General features: G+C 49.9%; 1 protein-coding gene and 1 long non-coding RNA gene across 5 annotated transcripts in view; one reads left to right on the forward strand and one right to left on the reverse strand.

Moving 5' to 3' along the window:
- CHCHD6 (coiled-coil-helix-coiled-coil-helix domain containing 6) overlaps window positions 1-11,697 on the forward strand; it is a 106,004-nt gene extending 94,307 nt beyond the window's left edge. For all 3 annotated transcript variants that reach the window (XM_061456064.1, XM_061456065.1, XM_061456066.1), the window contains one exon: window positions 11,130-11,697. In XM_061456064.1, coding sequence (XP_061312048.1) covers window positions 11,130-11,153 — 24 coding nt within the window. In that variant the 3' untranslated portion in view covers window positions 11,154-11,697. The remainder of the gene's footprint in view (window positions 1-11,129) is intronic.
- On the reverse strand, window positions 1,989-19,513 carry LOC133270639 (uncharacterized). Of its 2 annotated transcripts, none has more exons than XR_009743860.1 (3): window positions 19,200-19,513; window positions 16,694-16,818; window positions 1,989-2,581 (listed from the first exon to the last, which is right to left on the reverse strand). It is a non-coding gene; the product is annotated as an uncharacterized LOC133270639 (long non-coding RNA). The 2 variants fall into 2 exon arrangements; XR_009743861.1 differs by lacking the exon at window positions 1,989-2,581 and adding an exon at window positions 13,103-13,287.
- Between the last annotated feature and the right edge of the window lie 1,310 nt (window positions 19,514-20,823).

The following is a 20,823-nucleotide window of genomic DNA, read 5'->3' on the forward strand; positions in this document are numbered from 1 at the left end:
ATCCAATCTAAACTTCCCCTGTTTACGTTTGAACCCGTTACCCCTTGTCCTGTCACTACAGACACTAATGAAGAGTCCCTCCCCAGCATCCCTATAGCCCCCTTTCAGATACTGGAAGGCTGCTATGAGGTCTATGTGTGGAATTTCAGTATTTCCAGAACAAGGAAATCCCACCCCACCAGAAAATAATTAAGGGACAGTTCCTCATCTTAAAAGTCTTCGATTCAGTGTTGGTCCTAACAGTTCTTTAACGTGTCTTACAAAGCTCTGTGTGTACATATAAGTATCTGAACAGCTTTAAAGACCCAGGTTTTCTCTGCACACACATGGAAGTTGTATTCCACAAGCTGGAAGCAGAACACCAGCCTGTAGCAACATCCTCTCCGGATGTGCCCAGGCTGCAGAATAATGATGGTATCTCGAAGGCAGCCTTACCTCGCCAGCCTGGGCATCACCCCGTGGTGCTGAGCTGCTGGAGGACTTGCTCAGACAGGTTTTGCAGCTCTCTGCTACTCAGCAGCTTTCTGAGGCAGCATCTTACCTATGTGACCTTGGTCTTTGGTATTAACAATGCGATGACTGAGGTGGTGGGAGGCGTTTTGCAGCAGTAAACCATGCTTTAATAAGGATGCAGGCTGCATGGCCAAGGCAGGTGTGGTTTAATGACTGTACTTTTCCTTCCTAAAAACACTCTCATCCATTCCAGTGTATTGCTGTGCTTGTCCCAGGCAGCGTGGCATGGAAATTGCTGGGCCCTGGGTGCTGGTTCTTGAGTGGGACATTATGAGGATTCAGCTATCCAGCCTGCTTCACGGATTCATTTACTTGGATTAATGAATCTGTCTCTGCCTCTGTTTCCCCAAGAGTAATGGGAAGTTACTTGCGTCACAGGGATTTATGAGCTGCTTTCTATATTGGCCATTTTGCAGAGCGAGATTCAGCTCGCAGGGCTCTGCAGAAGGACGGAGCATTTGAGTTTGTTCTGTTCTAATCCTGGCTACAGAAAATTGCCAAGTTCCTGCTTTGATTCTCTTTAAACACAAAATATAAATACCCTGCGATTGCCTCCCCCCTCCCCTTCTCTTCCTTCCCTCCCAATCCCCCCTTTTTCCATCCTTTATGTGTGTTGGTTTTCTTTCTTTTCAATGTTGCCTGTCTTCCTTGCACGCTGCTCAGGCTGGGACCTGAAGCTCCTCTGCACTGGCACAGGCCTGCAGGAGAAGGCTCCGGGCTTGCTTTGTTTCCACAGGTTGTAAGTGTGAAATCAGATGGATGTTAGTGGTAAGGTCTTTGTGGGAAGAGGGCGGAAAGAGGTGGTGAGTGACACTGGGAAAGGATGGTCTAGGAGGGGGGAAGAGAGGATGTAGCTAAAGCTAAATACGATGCTTGCTTTTTGCCAGAACCTTTGCAGCAGAAGCATGGATGCATTCCCAGTTGACAGCTCCCTCGCCTCTTTCCTCCCCTCCCTTTTCTCTCTCCCCCTCAGGGGCTACTGTTTGAGGATGAGTTGGTTCCAAACAGACAATACTTTCCTAGCAGATAAAGGGACACCTAAGCAGCTGCACAGTATCTGTCATGAACAGACATGCTGCACAGAGAGGGAAATTAGGAGATGGGACCAGCATCATTTGTCATATTTAAAGCAAAGCAAGCTCCCCCTCCACTTGAGCAGCGTCCACGAGGCAGGGAACAGCACACGGCTAAACGGCCGCTTGCTTTCCAGGCATTTAATGCGCTTTCAGATGCTCCCATTAAACATTCCACCTCTGTGTCCTCTCTGTAAAGGATGCGTTTCAGACAGATGGAAAGAGGCCTCTGTCCTGACACAGATGCAGGACTATAAATTTGCAGTGGAGGGGATGGGAGATAATTATTTAGGAGGCTTTTGTGGCTTATTCCAGCATCTGGTATTCTACCAGGGTGCCCTCTGAAGAGGGGAAGGGACAGGAAGCAGTTAGAGAAATGCTGAGCTTGTTTTTCACTTGGGAAAGGTTTTCAATCTTGAAAGAAGGATTTGGAATTGAGGCAGGAGGAGACATTGATTGAGAAATACGGATGCGTCTCCCGGTGTTCGCCGTTCTCCCTTTGTTCGCTCAGATCCATGTTTCACGTTGTAGGGCATCTTATCTGCTGCTCTCTTAATTGCATTGGTTATGTTGGGTGCCAATGGGCAGCCGCTCACAACAAATCCATCTTGCTGAGCTACTGCGATGGTCTCTGCATCCAGGGCTGAGCACTCAGGTTCCTGCCTGGGTGTGCCTGTGGCTGGCATCCTGAACATCCATCCACAGCCCCTCCATTCCCATCTGCAGGAGCTCCCAGCACTCTCCTGCCTGCACTGCACATTCCCTGCCCAGAGTTGAGCAGCAGGCAGGGCTCCCTGCTCCTGCATGACTTTGGCAACCTCCAAGAGGTGTGGCTGAGTCATTTGACTGTCTCAGATCAGTCATTACCATTTCAAAACGCCTGTTATTTCTCTGTCTGGTTGCCTGAACCTGGTAGGGGATTGTCTGACTGGGGCTTGGTGCAGGCCAACCAACCAGGCTTCTCTTCTTTGTGGTCTCATCAGATCCTGCAGCTCCTGAGACCAGATATTTCGAGATACGTGGAGATTGGCAAGAGTTAGACACATAATTAATGCTTTCAAATCTGATAGTCAGGTACCAGGAATGCTTGGTCAGCACTGAGCTGGTGCAGAAGGTTTGCAGTGCTGAGTCTTGTGGAGGGCTTACAGGAAACCTGGAGAGGGGCTTTGGACAAGGGCCTGTAGGGACAGGCCAAGGGGAATGGGTTGAACCTGCCAGAGGGGAGACTGAGATGAGCTCTTAGGCAGAAGCTCTTCCCTGTGAGGGTGCTGAGGCGCTGGCACAGGGTGCCCAGAGAAGCTGTGGCTGCCCCATCCCTGGCAGTGTTCAAGGCCAGGTTGGACACAGGGGCTTGGAACAAGCTGCTCTAGTGGAAGGGGTCCCTGCCCGTGGCAGGGGTTGGAGCTGGAGGAGCTTTAAGGTCCCTTCAACCCAAACCCTTCCATGGCTGTATGCAATGGGCTGATTCTGCTGACAGATACTGCTATTTCTGGATTGTACCTGGGCAGTGCTTGTCTTTTCCCAATGGAATTTTACTGTTTTAAGTTCACCTTTAGGCTTTTTACTGTGACCCGAGTCTTTGGGACGTGTTCTGCAAAACCAGGTAGAAGTTGTATCCCACATGTACCCACAAACAGCCGTGAGAGTTCCCAGTCCTCCCTTGGCTCTATCATTGCTGACTTTCGCTTCTTCAGCCAGAAACGAAAGGAGAGCAGCATCTACACCCATATGAGATGAATACGGCTATCACACAAATAGAATTACTGCCTGCCGAGCAGCAACAGCTTAATGAAAATGGGAACTGTTAAACAAATAAAGGCAGTCAAGCTCATAATACTTCTGCGTGGAATTTCACTGTATTGCTGAGCAGAAATAGAATTAGGCACTGAGAAAGGATGTCTGGAGAAGTCTCTGCCTCTGTGCTTGGTGTGTGAGGCTGGATGAGACAGAGTGAGCCATACCTTACGTGTAGAAATGCCATCCCAACCTGGAGAAGAAATCTCTTTATCCAGTGCAGGAGCCTGCTAAAGCAAGGCAGAAAGGGACAGGATAAAGCACTAGACTTCCTCCGAAGCCCAAATGCAAATTGTACAGAGGGATGGATCCCTCGGGAGCTGTGCCATTTTTTTGCATTGCTTTAGCATCTTCTGCTGGTGAATAATTATCCTTCCTCTGTGTGGTCGGTGAAGCAGCATTGCCTGGTGCTCAGAGAGGGAAACAGAGATGGGATTTATCTACATGGAAGGAGACTGGCAGCAGAGCCTGGGACCTGCCTTCCTCAGCTGTGGGAGAGCTGCAGGGTTCGGTATCACCAGGGGCAGGTTAAACTCCAGGATGAAACTTGAACCACCTCTTTCAAGGTCCCATCTCAAAGGCACAGTAGCTGAGGGGCCATGAGCTCTTTGCGCTCTACCTGAGGTCTGGGCTTCCCTGTGCTTCCGTCTCCATGGAAATTCCTGGAGTTCTTGTTAGAGCTAGTGGAGGGTAATGATCCACTCCAAGATGAGCTCTGGAAAGGCAAAGTGCAGTCAGTACAGCTTGGGGTCAGCCTGTGAAGAAGCCCTGCAAGCTGAAGAGCTGCTCTATCTGCTTCCAGGCAAGGTGACATCCTCTCTTCCTGGCTTCTCCCATCCATCCATGTTTGACTGTGAACAGTCAAAGGCAAGGGATGGGATGGGGCCATCCCTTGGAGTTCAGAGGTTGCTCTTTACCTCCTGGCTCTCTCTTCCTGCACCCTGATGGCACTTCTCCACAAGCAGCCATGGCTTGCTTGGAGTCACCGGTGTGTTGAAGGTGTTTTGTGTCTGGGTCATGTGGAGCTTTAATGCGCTGTGGAATTAGAAACCTTGGAGCAGTTTAGATGCTAAGTGTCTCTATTTTCCTGGGTGACCTTGTGAAATTTCCTTGCACCAGATCTGCATCTCGCCATCCTGCTGCCTTTATCTACTTTGTTTTCTTGTGTATGTTACTGACATCCAGTGAAGTGTAATTGGTTTGAGAAGTGGCACTTACAACAAGGATCCTGCTAGTAATCCCTGCATTGAATCCCTATATACACAGTGTGCCAGGAATGATTAAAGTCACAAACTTCAATCTTGAGGGATGCACAGGGGAAATCTATCCCGGAGCAGGGTTTGGTGTATCTGACTTTGCTGCTTCTAGTGCTTCTCAACAGTAGGATTTGCTATTCTTGTTCCAGGGCTGCAGTGGATTTGAGTGGGAGTTTGGCGTCCTGAATTTACACATCCCAACAACAGTGTTCATCAGTCACTGTTCTTACTGTACCCTTTCTTTACCCTTTCTCTCTATTAATTTTCCTCAATAGTCTGCAGGGATCATTTGCCAGCCTGATTCAAATTCCTACACTTTCCTGGCATCTTGTTTTATAACATCTTGCATCGTGTACTTTCCATTCCTGTAATCCATTTAATCCAAAATACTGGAATGGCTTTGCAGGTATTTATTGCGTTTCTTTCTTCCTTGTGTTAGGAGGGAATGGGGCATTTATACGACTTCATCCAAAGTCTCTTGGCTTCTGGGATTATTTTTTCCTTTTCCGTCCCCCACTGATTATCCCGGTAGCAAGGGCAGGAATGAGGAGTTGCCTCTCTTTGTGTACTGTGATTCATTGTGCTGTGCTCGGAGCACGGCTTGGCAGTTCAGCAGTTAAACCCCTGCAGCCAACATCCCCCAGCCATAACATTACTGTTGCCTGTCCTTAATTTTTGGAAGCGTTGGGCTTAGGGTTTGAAAGAATGAAATGCTGTTGCATCAGTAAGTGGTTTTCCATTCCTTTTGGCTCTGGAAACGGATATTCACAGTTGGGTGAAGTTCATTTTAATCCTCACAAAACCAGAGCTGGATTTGTACAAGTTGTCGTTGTTCTGCTTTAGAAACACTCTGTGCCTTCTGGATCCCTTTATCCCTCATGGGGGCTAATCCACGAGCTTGGGAAATGCTCAGGGTGGCTGCAGTTGTGGGATGGAGGGGCATCCAATGTCACCTCCTTTTCCTCCTGCATTACCTACTCTGGCTTGTTCCAGAAAGGCACAGTGCTGTCTACAGTGTACTGATGTGTATAGATAGTGGGATGTAATTATCTTCCCCTGAGGTAGAGTCATTATGCTGGCTGTAAAGAGAGAGGGTCACAGTCCTAATGGGAAATGATTTTAAAGCAATCTTGACCAAGTCTAGTGGAGCCATTTCAGACCACTTAAAACTCAGCCAGTCCTTCACAGCACTTGTGATACGTCCACTTTACACGGTGAGAGGCACTGGGATTAACGCTTGTCGAGGGATACAGGAAATCTCTGCTGAGCTGCAGCATCAGCTTCAGGTGAGGTGTATGCTGCCGTGGGGAAGGCAGAGCAGGGTCTTGGTTGCTTTTCTTGAGACTGGTTTGGGGAAGGCAAGGTGCTTGCAATAGGCAATAAGGCTGTTGTCATGAAACCTTGGGCTTCCTGTGCTGCAGAAACCACTTCACATAAGTGATTTTCTATGCTTCAGTCCAGTACAGAAGCCCAATAGCCGGGCAGGTTAGCAAAGCTCTGAGCTGGTACCCAGGCCAGCAAGAATAACCAGTGGTGAAAAGCTCTGCATCTGATTTTCATCCTTTGAGCTCCTCTATAATGTTATTGGGAAACAAAAATTGTTTAAATAATGGAGCAGACCCAATGCAGTTGTGCAGCGATGCGGAAGGGCTGACGAAGGGTTATTTCCTTTCTTTCCATTACTTTTCTCTTCCTGCCTTGCCTCCCAAACGTGGGTGGAATCTGTGTGTCAGGCACCAGCAACATCAGCCTGGCTCGGTGGCTTTTCTTAACGGCGAAAGAAGGAGATTAAATGCAATTAACATTGATTGAACAAAACCTGCCTTCGGTTTGTATGGCGGTTAATTAACAGCATCCTTTCAGCAGCGCCTCTTTGTAGAGCTGTGTTTGTACCTCCTGGCCCTGGTATTTTCTAGCACATGTCCAAAATCAAAAGCAGTGAGCGTGTTCCCTACTGTGATGTCTGGGGCTACCAGCTCAGCGGGGAGATGCAGCCCCCAGCCGGGAGGAAGCTTCTGTGCAGTTTAGGAACTGTGGAGCTGCTCAGTCAGGGGCAAAACGTTTCCTGTTAAGCAAGGATAATGACGGGAGCTCTGTGTGAGTTAGAACCACGATCAGAACGATTGTGCGGAGGAAATCAATGTTAGAATGCATGAACAAACAGGTGAGCCTCAAAACAACCCGAGTTGTGCTAGTAAATAGCTTCATATGCGGGGCGATGGGGAGGTGTCGGGGCAGAGCAAAGCGAGCAGCGGGTCAGCCCTTGTGAGTCAGAGCTGGGTGAGGAGGGGGAGAGGAAGCCGGACCGGCGGCTTCTGTGCCTTGCTGTGTTGGTGGGTGTGTGGAACAGGGCACTTCCACAGGAAAGCCCTTTCTGGGCATCCGGACAATGCGTCTGGGGGGGGGTTGACAGGCGCCTTTGGTGCTGCCAGGCCAGCTCTGGAGACACCATCTGGGATAGCAGCCAAGAAGTCACTGGGTGAGCTTCTCTGCTTTGCAAAGCCGTTAACACCAGTACAGAGAAGAGGGGAAACAAAACTCTCTTCATAGCCCTTTGAATTAATGTTTTTTGTTGCTGCCAGGCATACTCCTGCCCCTCCTTATTCCAAACCCAAGGACAGCAACTGTTGGGCTCCTGAAGGATGAGAGACAGAGAGGCTTTTCTGTGCAATAACTGTATGGCACAGAAGTGCTGTGATCCATTAGTCAGCACAGCTGCTCCACAAAATAGCCAATACCCTGAATGTAACAGAACAAATTGCACATAACCAAAAAATACCTACAGCATACATCAACCCAGAGTGACTCAAATGTCCCTTGCAGTGCTTCGGGGTGCTAATAGCCCTGCAACAAATGCCTTCTCCAGGGGGAAAGGCCTTGAGCACCCATCTCAGGACGGGTCAGGGGTTTGTTTGTCATCAGTGCCTCTTTGCCAACTAACTGGGATGCAGGAGTTGTGCAGTCACATCACTGGGGTGCCAGCGGGTATCCCAGTGCTGGGAGCTGCCTGCCCGTGGCAGTTTCCACAGGAACTGTGGGGATTAATTCCTACTTTGTCAGTGACACTCTGAATGCACCGAGTCATTTATCACAGGGATCTGCTTTCTGATGCCATCCCAGCTACACGATGCCAGTGTGTGTGAGTGCCGTGGTGCAACTGCTTCAAGGAATATTGGGACAGAATAAGGTGCTCGCTGGAGGAGACTTGCTGGGTTTATCCCGTGGGACTAAAGGCTGGTTAAATCAATGTGTCTTAGCTGAGGCTTGGCAAGCAGGGAGGGAGGAAGTTCTTCAGTGGGCTTTTAAGAAGGGAGATCCCTGCAGTGGCTGTGGGAGGAGGGAGGATGCTGCCCAGGGCAAGGAGGGCACCATCCCTTCTCATTGGAGTGTGATGCACTCTCCAAGGCTGCTTGTTTCCAGGGGGTTGTCCTAAGGCTGCAGCAGGGACCAGCCAATGCCGACTGTGGAGCTGTTGTTTTGTGATGAGGCACCAAACTTCAGGCACAATCCGATTCATTGGGAGCATCCTGTCCTGTAGGAGCAGCTTGTGATCACAGGCTGCCTGGGTTTGTTGCATATGCAGCTTGTCTGGTGCATAGGCAGTGATAAGGGTGTGCAGGAGAGGTGAGGCTTCTCCTTCCCTTTCTTACTCCTTCTGCTCAAGGTAAGTGTTGTGGCAACCTTGTAGTACCTTGCAAGGAGGATTTTGGGTTGCAAGGAAATGGAGGGGTGGCAAATCTGTATCAGCATGGGTGCAGTGCTGAAGTGGAATTAAAAGGCTGGCGTAGATGGTTAGCTTAGCAAAGAGTGGGTTTAGGCTTGGAGATACGGTGTCCTTCCACGCTATTACACAGCATGCGAGGCATGAAATTGATGCAACTGTGCTTTTAAGTAGTTAGCCACAGGTTTATAAACTGATGGCCTAGGAACAGTGGAAACAATTACATGTGTACTCTAACAAGTGCAGACTTATACGATGGGCCAGCAGACAATGAGGTTTGCAGAGCTTCACGGAGCAGCGTGCAATGGCCACGTGGAGCTCTGCAGTAGCTGGAAGAGGAGAGCTCTGACCTCCAGCCTCATCAGATGTTATCTGTGCCTGCACCACACCTGCATGTCCTGCAGATGCAGAGAGCACTGGTTCACGGCCAGCCAGAGACTGGACTCTGCTCTGCTTCCTTTGTAAACTGAACCTTGGCAGTATTAGAATCATAGTGTGGTTGTTGTATGATTACAGGGCTCAGGACAGTAGTGGACTACAGTGGCATGGCAAATGCTGTGAGATCTGGATTGGCATTTGAGCAGGAAAGTCTGAAAGAGCTGGGAAGCATCCCTATGTCCTGTACTGGGAGTGCCTCAGCTCCCCCAGATGCCAACCCTTCAGCATCTCACGCCCCTGATGAAGGAGGAGATGTTAATGAGTTGTTCCATCCAGCCCATGCTGCTCTTAGATATGTAATTGTGCCAGGCCACTCCTGAGAGCAGCATGGGGTGATGGACGGCATCCCTTGTTCCCAGCAGCATCCCTTGGTGAGAGCTGGGCAGCAGGGCACCAGTGTCTGGCTCTCTGGCAGTGCTCAGGTTAGTCATTCAGGGAGAGATGGAACCTGATGGACTGGCACAAGGAATGTTTGTGGGCCTACAGCTCGATGCATCCCCAGTATGTGGGTAGCTGGGGCTGGAAGTAATTGTTTGAGGTTAGGTGCTGCGTGTTTGCATTTTCTCCTGAAAGCTGTAAAAATCTGCAGTTATGATTCCGAACACGGAATCGTGTAACTGAGATCCTTTAGAATTGCTTTGAAGGAAAAGGTTTTACTCTCTGCCATAAGGGTTAACCACAGAGTGGCCCCAGCAGTGGCTTTTCCTGCTGTAGCATTCCCGGACACTTCAGTGAAGTGTTTCAGTGCGAATACAGCAAATGACTTTATTGCAGAATTGATTGCGAGTTGTTGCTGCCTCACTCATTACAGTTGGTGTGAGTGCTGCTGGAGGGTTTCGGATATATTGCAGCGTGAAACTTTCAAGTCACTAATGACGAGAAGAATTACCTGGGAAATTAGAGTCAGTTGGGTGGTATTGATGCTTCATTTGTCACGTTTCTGGATAAGCTTTGTCTAAATAATTTGGCAAACAGTTTCCTCTTTACTCACGAGTGCTGGGAAGCTTTCCCACTTTGTTGTTGGTAGAGATGGGGCTGTCCTTGGAGATGCATGGTCAGCGTAGGCTGGATATGCTGACCTTGCAGGTGTCAGGCAGGATCAGCCTGCGGTGCAGAAGTAGTCCAAATGGCACTCTCGCCTTCTGACATTCGCTGCCAAGTGTGCCAGCATCGTTACTGTGTGATGGTGTCCTTTCTGATTCACTCTCAAGGAAGCACAACTTCTCTCCTAAGAAACACGAGTGTCTAGAGAGTAAAACTGAGCTCAGATCCAGCCCTGGTAGTAATGGGTGCTGAGAAACCATGCAGGTAACTGTTCAGTTGTCTTTCTGTAGGAGGCTTTAGCAGGGTCCTCTCACCATGGGTAAGTGCTCTGCAAAATAGAACTGCACCTCTCAGAGCATGTGGATGGGCTCAGCCCATGTGATATTGCTCTTGATGTAGCATTGATCTAAAGATGGCGATTGCTGGTGCATGAGAGCAGTTTGCTTAGGTTTGGAAGCAAGGTCCGATGCTGATATTCCAGATTCTCAGAGGCAGAGGTATTATATTTGGTGTCAGGTGTGTTCTCATCCACTGCTGGTGGCATTCTTGGTTTGATTTCTTTGTCTTTATAGGAGTGATGAGATAAAACCAGGAGGAGATCATATCTCTGCAATCACCATCATAAAAAGGTCAAAACCCTCCTGGTTTTTCTACCCCTTGGAATTCCACAGCTCATACACAGATACCTGCAGTGTCTGGGGATGCAACACTTAGAAAAGAGAAGGTGGGGACAAAGCAGGCATGATTTTGCTTTGGATTTAGGGGGGTTTGGGTTTTGGCAGGATAAAGGCTGTCAAACACGTCAAGGCAGGCTCCGAGTCCCTCTCTTTAATCCTTTGTGCTCACCCTCTCATTGATCCCATTCCAGGATGAGCGAGTGGTGTGTGCATGGTTGGTGGCAGCCAGTCCAAGTGCTCCCGTGTCCTGCTGCGGCTGTGACTTCGCATGGAGCCACACTTACTCCCGTAACCCAGCTCCTTGGAGGCTCCCCTGCAATCGCAGCCATCCTCTGCCACTGCAGGCCATGGGATTTACAAACCCTCATCATTTACAACTGACCACACATTCCTGTTCACAGAGCGGGGCTTGCCTGGGGTACCAGGACCTCCTGCCTTGCTTCTGCTCTCTGTCCCCTCAGTGTCTTGTGTTTTACAAGAGGTGAAACCTCATTACTTTCCATGGGGGTTTCACCCTGCCCACACTATTCCTTCACTCCTGAAGGAAACCATCCCATGTCCGTAGCTGTGTCGCTAACCTCCTGCCTTCTCCTTTGTCTCCTTTTTCACCCAGGAGCTGTTAGTTAATTCTGGATAGACATCAGCCACCAAAGAGCAGAGGACAGGGACCACAGACACCTTTGGAAGCCCCAGCATCCTTTTGGAAGCCCCAGCATCCTTCTGGATAGACACTGACCAAAACCCGGTGCCTTCTGCCCTTCGCGGTCCAAGACGACGACATGATTCTCCTTTTAATTGTCTGCATGTTTCAGTCTCAGGGGGATGTTCCTGGAGTTGGGAGGAGGGTCCCAGGGGAGGGGGATGCTATCGTTTCCTTTTTATTGCATTACAGTGTAAAGACTCACGTTGGCCTCAGGTGCTTCCGGCACAGCCTGTAGTTCGGAGCCTTGCCCAACACTGGTTCACCCTGTGCTCGCTTTGGTTTCACTGACCCACACTGGAGTTGCAAGAGCTGTTATGTTTGTCCGTTTGCCGTGGTGAAAGGGGTCTGGCTTATTTGGAAGTGGCCCTGACCAGTTGTTAGGATTCACTGTTCCCAGTGTGCTCCCATTGGTGGCACCAGCAGGCACGTTTCTGCCCTTCCAAGGTTCCCTCCTGAACAATAAAGAGTTGAATGGTCACTGTGCGCTGTGAGATCCTTCCAGCCCCAGCACTTTGTCAGTCGCTGTTTTCTGCCTGCTGCCCATGCCAACAAAACCTCCCAGCCAGGGTGAGGAACAGGAATATTTCACGTCGCAGTTTATAAATCACAAAACTTGTTCGTTTCGGTTGTGGTCTGAATGACTTTGGCTTGTTTGAGAGTACTTGGAAGAGTGCAGAGTCTTGGCTGGAGGGAACGGGGGTGGTGAATCACACTGAAAAAACCTCTGCCTGCTGAATGCACAGCCCAAGTTATCTCTGTGTGCAGTTCCTGCTTTGTCTGACTACACCCCCATCTCTTTCAGCCCTGCGCTCTGTTTCAAGCCTTCTCCTTGCAGAGCCGAGGGACGGTGTGAGCAGTGTTCATCTGGCATTTCGTCACAGCATCCCAGCCTGGTTTGGGTTGAAGGGACCTTAAAGCTCATCCAGTTCCAACCCCTGCCACGGGCAGGGACCCCTTCCACTAGAGCAGCTTGCTCCAAGCCCCTGTGTCCAGCCTGGCCTTGAACACTGCCAGGGATGGGGCAGCCACAGCTTCTCTGGGCACCCTGTGCCAGCGCCTCAGCACCCTCACAGGGAAGAGCTTCTGCCTAAGAGCTCATCTCAGTCTCCCCTCTGGCAGGTTAAAGCCATTCCCCTTGGCCTGTCCCTGTGTTCCTTATCTAAAGCCCCTCTTCAGAATCCCTCATCCTCCCAGAGGAAGGAGCAAGAGATGTGTCAGCAAACCTGGGGAGCTTGAGCTCTAGAACTGGATCCTCTCCTGGCTGAAGCATCTCCTCTGGCAGCATTTGCTGCTTGTGTCCTCTCTGAGCGGCTCTGACAGTTTCTGAGGGTCATGAACATGGATTTTTGGAGGTTGTGTCACAATTTAATGTGGTGTTGATGAAAATGGATGGAGGGGGGTGAGAATTGTTTCTGTGCTTTACTCTGCTTCACCTCTTTTTTTCTTTAGGCAGCAACTTTGTGCTTTACATCTTCATTAAGACAGCAAAAGCGCCTTTCCTTGTGGTGAGCTGATGCCCCAACCCTCTCCTCCTCGGCAGCGATGTTTGCTTACCCATGGCTCACCTTTGTAGTCTCGGATCTGACCAAGATCCCAGCTCTTTATCATTGTGCAGGTCAAACTTGCTGCACCAAAGGCAAGTTTTCCAAACAAGCTGTTTGGAGCAAACAGCTCGGGAGGGCTTTTGCTGCTATGCTGGCGTTGGGATATGCTTGGGACAGCCAGGTTCTGCATGCAGGAACGTGGAGCACCAAGGTCTGTCCCAGACTAGGTTTTAAATCACTGTTGGTCTGTAAAGTATCTGTTTTGTCTCTTCCTCATTTCCCTTCTTGCCCCCTCCCATGTTCTCTTGGTGTGAGCAATTTGCATGTCATTATTTCAGCTGGGGGGGCTGTGATACCAGGTTGATTATTTGGCGGTGCTGGACAATTTTCTCTGTTAGGCAACTGTAATGCATTTCCATGTTCTTTTATAATGAGCTTTATTTACCAAATTGGCAATTCCTCTGTTGAGAAATAACTGATTACAGCATTCAGGGAGTTGCTGTCATCTCAAGATACGCAGGTGTCTGTGAAACATAAACAGATGTGATCATTCAGATACTGAACTCCATTGATAGAAGGGAGGGGGAGGAGAAATCAGCCCTAAAATCATCAGTGTAACATCTCCAGCTCATGCTGCCCAGGTGCTTTGCGGCTGTCCTGCAGCTCAACAAGGACAAAGTGGCTCTCTGAGGCCATCCAGTACCTCCAGATGAGGGGCCGAGTGGTTAATAGCTGAAAATACACCTCTTGCATGTCAGCACGCTCCAGTCTGGCTTGTCTAGCTCTGCCCCTGAGGATGAGTTCAACCTGTGCCTCAAAGTGGGACACTCCTTCATCCTGCCTGGGTTTGATGTTCATCACTCTGTGATGAAAGTCTCGGTGATCAGGTCCATGGGGATCATGGTCTCAGGTGCCTTCCAGGAAGTGCTTTTCCTTTGGTGTTTCCTTGTGCCCAGGAGCACTCTTGCTGCTCTTGCCCTCATCATCAGCTCAGGGAGTGGAGCCGAGGGGAGGATGCGGTGAGCAGAGATGTCAGTGGGAAGCTGCTGAAGATGAAGTTCAGTTTGCAGGGTCTCAGCTGCTGCCTGAGTAAATAACATGCAGGTAACGCAGCTCCTCGAGTCAGTGATCTCCCTTTGCTGCTCCTGCACTACCGGGGCCCTTGCAAAGCAGACAGCAGCCCTGCATCCCCTCGTACGCTCCCGCTCTTTATGTTTCTCCTTGACTCTTTGTTGGGTATTTGGAGCATGAATTTGTTTTTCAGGCAAGATTGTGACAGCAGGTGTCAGTTACGCTCTGAAGTGGCAGAGATTGTTCTTCCTGGAGCCTGGTGTCCAGCGCTGAATAGATGTCCTCATCACACAGCTACTGGCACAGCTGGCATTAATGGGCAAGTGGCACAGCGGGATAAACAAGGTCTGCATCTATTGTAGGAACTGAATTGGAGGCAAGTTTGAGGTAGGGCAGGGGCAGCCACGCTGCTCCCTGGGCTACATGGGCTGGATAAAAAGGAGTTCTTTTGTGTCCGGGAATACCCATGACCGGTCTCACCTACTCAAACCAACCCTACCTAATGGGTGCTCCCTCCAGATGAACATTGCATGTCCATTTTGCCTGCCCATTTATTGCAGCTCTGTGTGCAAATAGGGTCATGGTGTGTACAGATGTATCTGCAACGTGCACAACTGTAGTTACTTCATGTGAAAGGAGAGGCTTGCAGAGGACGTGCTTTATGATGTGAATTGTTCTGAACCTGCCCAGAAGAGGGAAGGAGCAGCCTTGTTTTATTCATGCATCATTTCTTAGTGTTGCAGGAAGGGAGAAGAACAAAACCAACAAAGCCAGAGGAGATACAGCAAATAACAGAACCGATAGACGTTTTCCAGCAGGCTTCAACAGCTTTTGAAATGAAACATTCAACGAGCGCTTTGAGATTCCAGTGTGCGAGAGCATCCCCGGCTCCGTAAGCACCAAATTTGTGATCTTGCATAAAAACACAACCCATTGCCTCCTGTTGTTAATATTTCACACTTGACTTTGCAAGATGCTTTATCTAATATCTTCTCTGCATTCAGGCTCCTACCGGCTCTGCTTTGGCCATAACGGGAGAGGCTGGAGGAGGAAGGCAATTGCCGAGCGCTCTGTAATCTATGTAGGAGGGGTTTGTGTAGCTGTAGGGGGAGAAGACTAAGTCTCATTTCCCATTTTATAGTCTGCTGAATCCTGTGGGCTCCCGCTGCGTGCGCCTTTTCCCAAGCAGAATTTTTCAATTTGGCCTTCAAGTTGTTATTTTTCATTTCCAACCTGGTTAAAAGGGTTTGTCTGGAGCTTGTTGCTCTGTTGTTTATGTCTGATCCCCTAAAACACTCCGTTGCCAGTGTCTTGGACCATGTTCGGCTTCCCTTTGCCTGGTGACTTGGTCTTTGGGGGGTTAGAATCATAGAATCACTTAGGTTGGAAAAGACCTTTAAGGTCATCAGTCCAAGCACTGGAAGCAGTATAGGTACTGTATAGTGTAGGACTCCCCTCCACCTCTTGCTCCAGTGTGTGATTACACTGCAGAGCACTGATTGTGCAGCCCGGGGCAAACCCAGAGGGAGCAAATGGAGCAGCCACTGGTCAGCGAAGGGCTCCGTGTCTTGTATTTAATGACCCATGTGCTCTTCTCAAACTTGTTACAGAGCCCAGCGCATGGCAGAGAACTTTCCTTTGTCCTCTGCCCAGCAGGAGCAGCAAACCTCAGTTTCCAAGCTGCAGATGAAACCACTGCTCCCTCTGGGTACGTAACAAACCCCTCCCAGAGCTGCTTTCCCCGTGTGAATGGCCTAAATTAGCCATTCTTCCTGCTCACACTCAGTGGAGTGGCTTGTGCTTGACCCAGCCATTTCATTTGTGCTGTGTTAATAGTACTTGTGTCTGGTTCCTGATGCCCTGTGCTCTTTCCTGTGGGAGCTGTTGTGTGGGAGATGTATGTGCTGTCCCGGGAGTGTGGGAGAAGGGGCAGAAGGGACCTGGAGGCTCGTATTGAATCCTGCTTTGCATCCTCTTTTATAGAATCCCAGACTGGTTTGGGTTTGAAGGGACCTTAAAGCTCATCCAGCTCCAATCCCTGCCACGGGCAGGGACCCCTTCCACTAGAGCAGCTTGCTCCAAGCCCCTGTGTCCAGCCTGGCCTTGAACACTGCCAGGGATGGGGCAGCCACAGCTTCTCTGGGCACCCTGTGCCAGTGCCTCAGCACCCTCATTAAGACCCATTCTGTGATGATTCCCTGATCCCTAGCACTGCACAAGACCTGACTGATGTTTGGAACAAGCCTAACACAGAGAAGTCTGTTGCCCCCTGCTTATGCTCTGTTTGGACAACCCTGTTGACCATCCACTTAGTCCAATAACTGCAACCCAAGGCAGTTACCATTAGTGCACTGGAAGGTAAGGAGCAGAGGGAGAAGTCCCAACACGAAGGCTTGCAAAAGAGAAGTAAATAAGGGTTAAAGGGGCTGTGAAGGCTGTTTGATTGCTGCAGCCCATAAAGAGCCATTTCTCTGCCTTTTGTAAGCTTCTAATTTTGCCTGACGTGATTTAAGGGAAATCCTGGCCTGGCATCTCCCCTCCTCCTCATTGCAAGCCATGCAGCTTTGCTGCATTCACCAGCCACAGGCTCCTGCAGCAGTCAAAAGGCCACTGAAGGAGAAGCAAGGGATGAATTTTTACAAGCCAGCTCCATCACATGGAAGAATTCCAGCCTCTCCCTTGGTTCCGCTGCTCGGAGCGGGATGCGCGGCACTGGCACAGTTCCTGTTTACTTGTTTTATGATGGTTGTAATGAGGAGCCCATTAAATTAATAGCCGTGCTTTAGGTTTAATGTTATGTTTAGCTAATCCTGACTTGCAGTGGCACTCCCCACTCGCAGAGGATAAAACCAAACTCACTGTGGCGATGGGCTCCATCACGCAGGGGACGGATACAGGGGGATGGTGGATACGGAGGGTTGTTCAGGAGGGAGAATATTTTCGCCCTTCCCATTGCTTCTAGGGGAGCATCCCTGAGCTGGTGCCTGTCAAAGAAATCAGTTCAAGCTCAGCAGTTCAAGGACTAAATAAGACAAAACTGATCTAAAGGTGTAAGAAAACAAACAGTTGTTAGGTAGACCTGATCCAACCCCATGAGCAGCTCAGCACATGGCGCTGAAACAGGGAACTCCCTGTCCTCCCCTAGGAGAAAGCAGCCCCTTAGAGGCTCGGTGGTCAGAGACTGGAAGCTAGTGATGGTCTCCTTGCCTTTACAGGTGTAAGTTACCCATTTACACCCTCCAGACGATGTACCCAGGTCAAAGAGTCAGAATCATAGAATCTGTATCTAACCCCAAGCTCCCCTCTGGCAGGTTAAAGCCATTCCCTTTGTCCTGTCTCTGCAGGCCCTTGTCCAAAGCCCCTCTCCAGCTTTCTCATGGGCTTCTTTAGGCACTGGGAGCTGCTCTGAGGTCTCTACATTCTGAATATCTCATATAGAGCCTTATGGTACCCTGAAGTATACATTCCCATGCTGGAGGGTAGTTTAGGAAATGGAATATCCACAGTAATACATTTAATACACTTCATGGCTGCTCTCCCCACCATCCTAATGAAACCCAGCCTTGGGAGCCCGGTGCCAGCTGCCGGTTCCACCCATCCGCTGGTTTTCCTGGCCTTCCCGGTGCCAGGAAAATGGAACTGTGCTGCCTGGAGGGAAGGGGCACGGTTTAGGCTGTGGCCAAACAGATAAAGAGGAGAAATGATGCTGCCGAGTCTGAGCTGGTTGTCTTCTTGGAAGCACCCTCAGACAGCAGGCTCTGGTTCATGAAGCAGTGTCCTCCTTGGAGTCCTGCAGTGCTTGTGCCTGATGCAGAGCTCAAGTAGTTCTATTCCAAGGCTCTTTTCAGCCAATGAATAGGGTTGGATCTGGTTGTAGAAATGGGGTGTCCAGTGCAGGGTTGGAGCTGGATGAGCTTTAAGGTCCTTCCTAATGCAAACCACTCTGATTCTGTGCTGGGCAGATGTTTCAGAGTGTGGCTCTTCTGCTGGGTCAAACCCTCCATTCAACAGTGCCAAGAACGGCACAGAGAAACGAGCCACGTGCCCATCATAACATCATCCTTCTGCCCATGGACTTGCTCACCTCATGGGGTTACCTGGGAGGTCCAAACCTGGGTTGCACTGTGGGAAAACAGCCCCGTCAATGGGGAGGTTTGAATGAGCTGTACTCAAGGGGCTTGTGCTCCAGATCGCTTTCGTCACCCCTGGGGCTGGAGGCTGATGCTCTGACACTGCCACAGACCCTGCAGCACTGTGCGAGTAGATGACAACGTAATCACTGCAGCTCTCAGGGGAGCAGGGTTCTGCCATCCTCAACTGGAAAGCAAATGGGGTTTTAATGAGGAGAGCAAGGTGAGGAGGTCTGAAACTCAGGAGCCTTTAACACCCACTGAGAATGCGGAAAGGGGAGTGGGAAGTGTGGCTCAGCCCTGGCACTGTCAGTGCCCATGGGGTCCCTGGGGGAGCTCCTGCCGTTCTTGCTTCCTCTGATCCGTCTATTTCCACCCAGACCTAGGTCTTAGGTGATGTATAAACCTCTCCGTGATGTTTCCTCCTGTTGCTCTGCATCCCCACACACCCTCCCAAAACCCTTCTGAGGTTTTCAAGTCATATCAAAGCTCTACATGAAGAGAAGCACCGTTCCCTTCCTGATGCCTGTGTGTCGATACAGGCTGCGCCTGGCCCAGGGTTGTCTCATCCATGCTGAGCATGGATGTGGAGGGAAGTGCTCATGGAAAAGGAATGGTTGAAAGTGGACCTTTGGCTGTTAACCTGGGGGAAATGGTTGTTAACTTGGTCCTGGTTTCCTGGGGTCCTTCAAGTCCTGAAAATTCAGGATTCTGGATAATGGCAGCTGAGTCTGTGCACTAAATCCATGGACTTTTCCATACTCATGGTCCCATGTGCTGCCTGTCAGTAGTGTAATGTTGTCCTTAATCTAAACTCCTTAATGGCAAAGTTACCCATGATTCTGTAGCCCTTAGCTGTTAACGGAGGTATTCCTTACCCTGGGAATGAGACATGAACTTTGGGAGAAGGGAAAGGCAATGTTGATGTCTGTGCTAACTGATCCTGCTCTCTCTGCCTTGTTTATTCCCCCCCCAATAAGTAATTGAGTGGTTGCACTTTATTAGTGCCAATAACCTCCTAGTTTGAGCTATTAGATAGAGTTTGGTATTTCTGTTTCTTTCTTTGCAGCACCCAGACTTGGTGCTGTCAGGATTAATCCTCGCACTCGCCTGATGCTGAGCTCTGATTGTGACAATGGAGTACACAATCTGACACTCATTCTGCACCTCGGGTAGCTAATTTATGAAACCCAATTTATAAATTGCATCAATTAGGGACGTCATTTGCCACATACCTTGTGCACTTCACTGCAACGCTCCCAGCCTGCAGCTCCAGCACTCCTTGTACCCACAGTCATTTACACTGAACACTCTTGAATGATTCTGCAATCTATGCCTGGACAGACAAGGAGCTGTGTTGGGGAAATGAACACTTGCTGATGCTGGGGTTAAGTTACTGATCACCCCATCCCGCTCCCCATGGCATCTTGTGTGTTTCCTGGGTGATGCTGTGTCCGGGTGATGCTGTGTCCTGGGTGATGTTGTGTCCGGGTGATGCTGTGTCCTGGGTGATGTTGTGTCTGGGTGATGCTGTGTCCTGGGTGATGCTGTTTCCAGGTGATGCTGTGTCCGGGTGATGCTGTTTCTGGGTGATGCTGTGTCCTGGGTGATGCTGTGTCCTGGGTGATGTTGTGTCTTGGGTGATGCTGTGTCCGGGTGATGCTGTGTCCGGGTGATGCTGTGTCCTGGGTGATGCTGTGCTGACAGGGCCAGACCCAAGCAGAGATCACAGAATCATAGACTCATAGAATGGTTTGGGTTGGAAAGGACTTTAAGATCATCCAGTTCCAACCCCTTGCCATGGGCAGGGACACCTTCCACTAGACCATGTCGCCCAAGACTCAGTCCAACCTGGCCTTGAACACTGCCAGGGATGGAACATGGACCCAGCTCTTCAGCTTGTGCCTCTCAGGAGCTTCCTGCATGGGAATTATGAATTACATCATCCAGCTGATCCTGCCTGGAAAGCTGCTCTGCTCTTTGCATCCTCATCCAGGAGCATGGGCCCTGGCTTCTCCATCATCCATCCAAGCACACAAGTGATGGAGGGTGGAATGCTCACGGAAATGCTCATGTAAGCACTGTCATTGCCTTTCCTTGCCTTATCCTGTGGCTTTTCACCTGCTGTCACTGCCCATCTCCCCTGCTTTCCCCAGGAGGGGACAGAGGTGACAAAGACCATTAATCTGCTACCCCTTGCTCCAAGCCCCATCCTATCCCTAAGTTGTTGCCCTGTGATTGATTCCTCTGAGCTCTGCAGGTACCAAACCTGCAAACATGACATTTGGGAGCTTGGAAATGGGGATCATCATCTCATGCCCCTGATGGCCACCAGCCGCATCCCAAAGCTCTCCTTTCCTGATGTCCCTGCCAGGAGGGGTTGTCCCCTCCTCAATCCCTTGGCATCCCAGACCATGGCTCTTCCCAGCTCTCCCTTTGCTCCCCCATGTATCTGCCCATGAGGACCAACACAGGAGTTATTGTCCACACACAATCCCAACACACGCATGAGCCAGACCTGTGCATCCCAAACCTGTGTGGGCAAAGCCCGGCCCCTTCCTGCAATCATCTGCAAGGCAAAACAAGCAGGAGTCTGCTCTCCTCTCCCTCCCTTCCCCCTTCCTCCTCATTGTGCTTGGCAAAAGAAGGTTAATTAAGCTCAGAAAATATCCCTTTTCTCCCCCTCCGAAGCATGAGACTGTTAATTTTCTCTTTATATTTGTATTTAATTAATTCCCGCATAGGCTCCCGCTATATTTTTTGGGTCTAATTTCTCCCTTTGTCTCTCTCTCATTGTTAATCCTCGCATATTCAGTTTTTCCCCTCCCTTTTTCCCTAGATTGGAAATTCTATTACCAT

Source organism: Pezoporus flaviventris, unplaced genomic scaffold (assembly GCF_033815535.1).
Source record: "Pezoporus flaviventris isolate CSIRO_AGI_PZ_B2104156 unplaced genomic scaffold, CSIRO_AGI_Pfla_v1 ptg000021l, whole genome shotgun sequence".
Taxonomy (NCBI): Eukaryota; Metazoa; Chordata; class Aves; order Psittaciformes; family Psittacidae; genus Pezoporus; species Pezoporus flaviventris.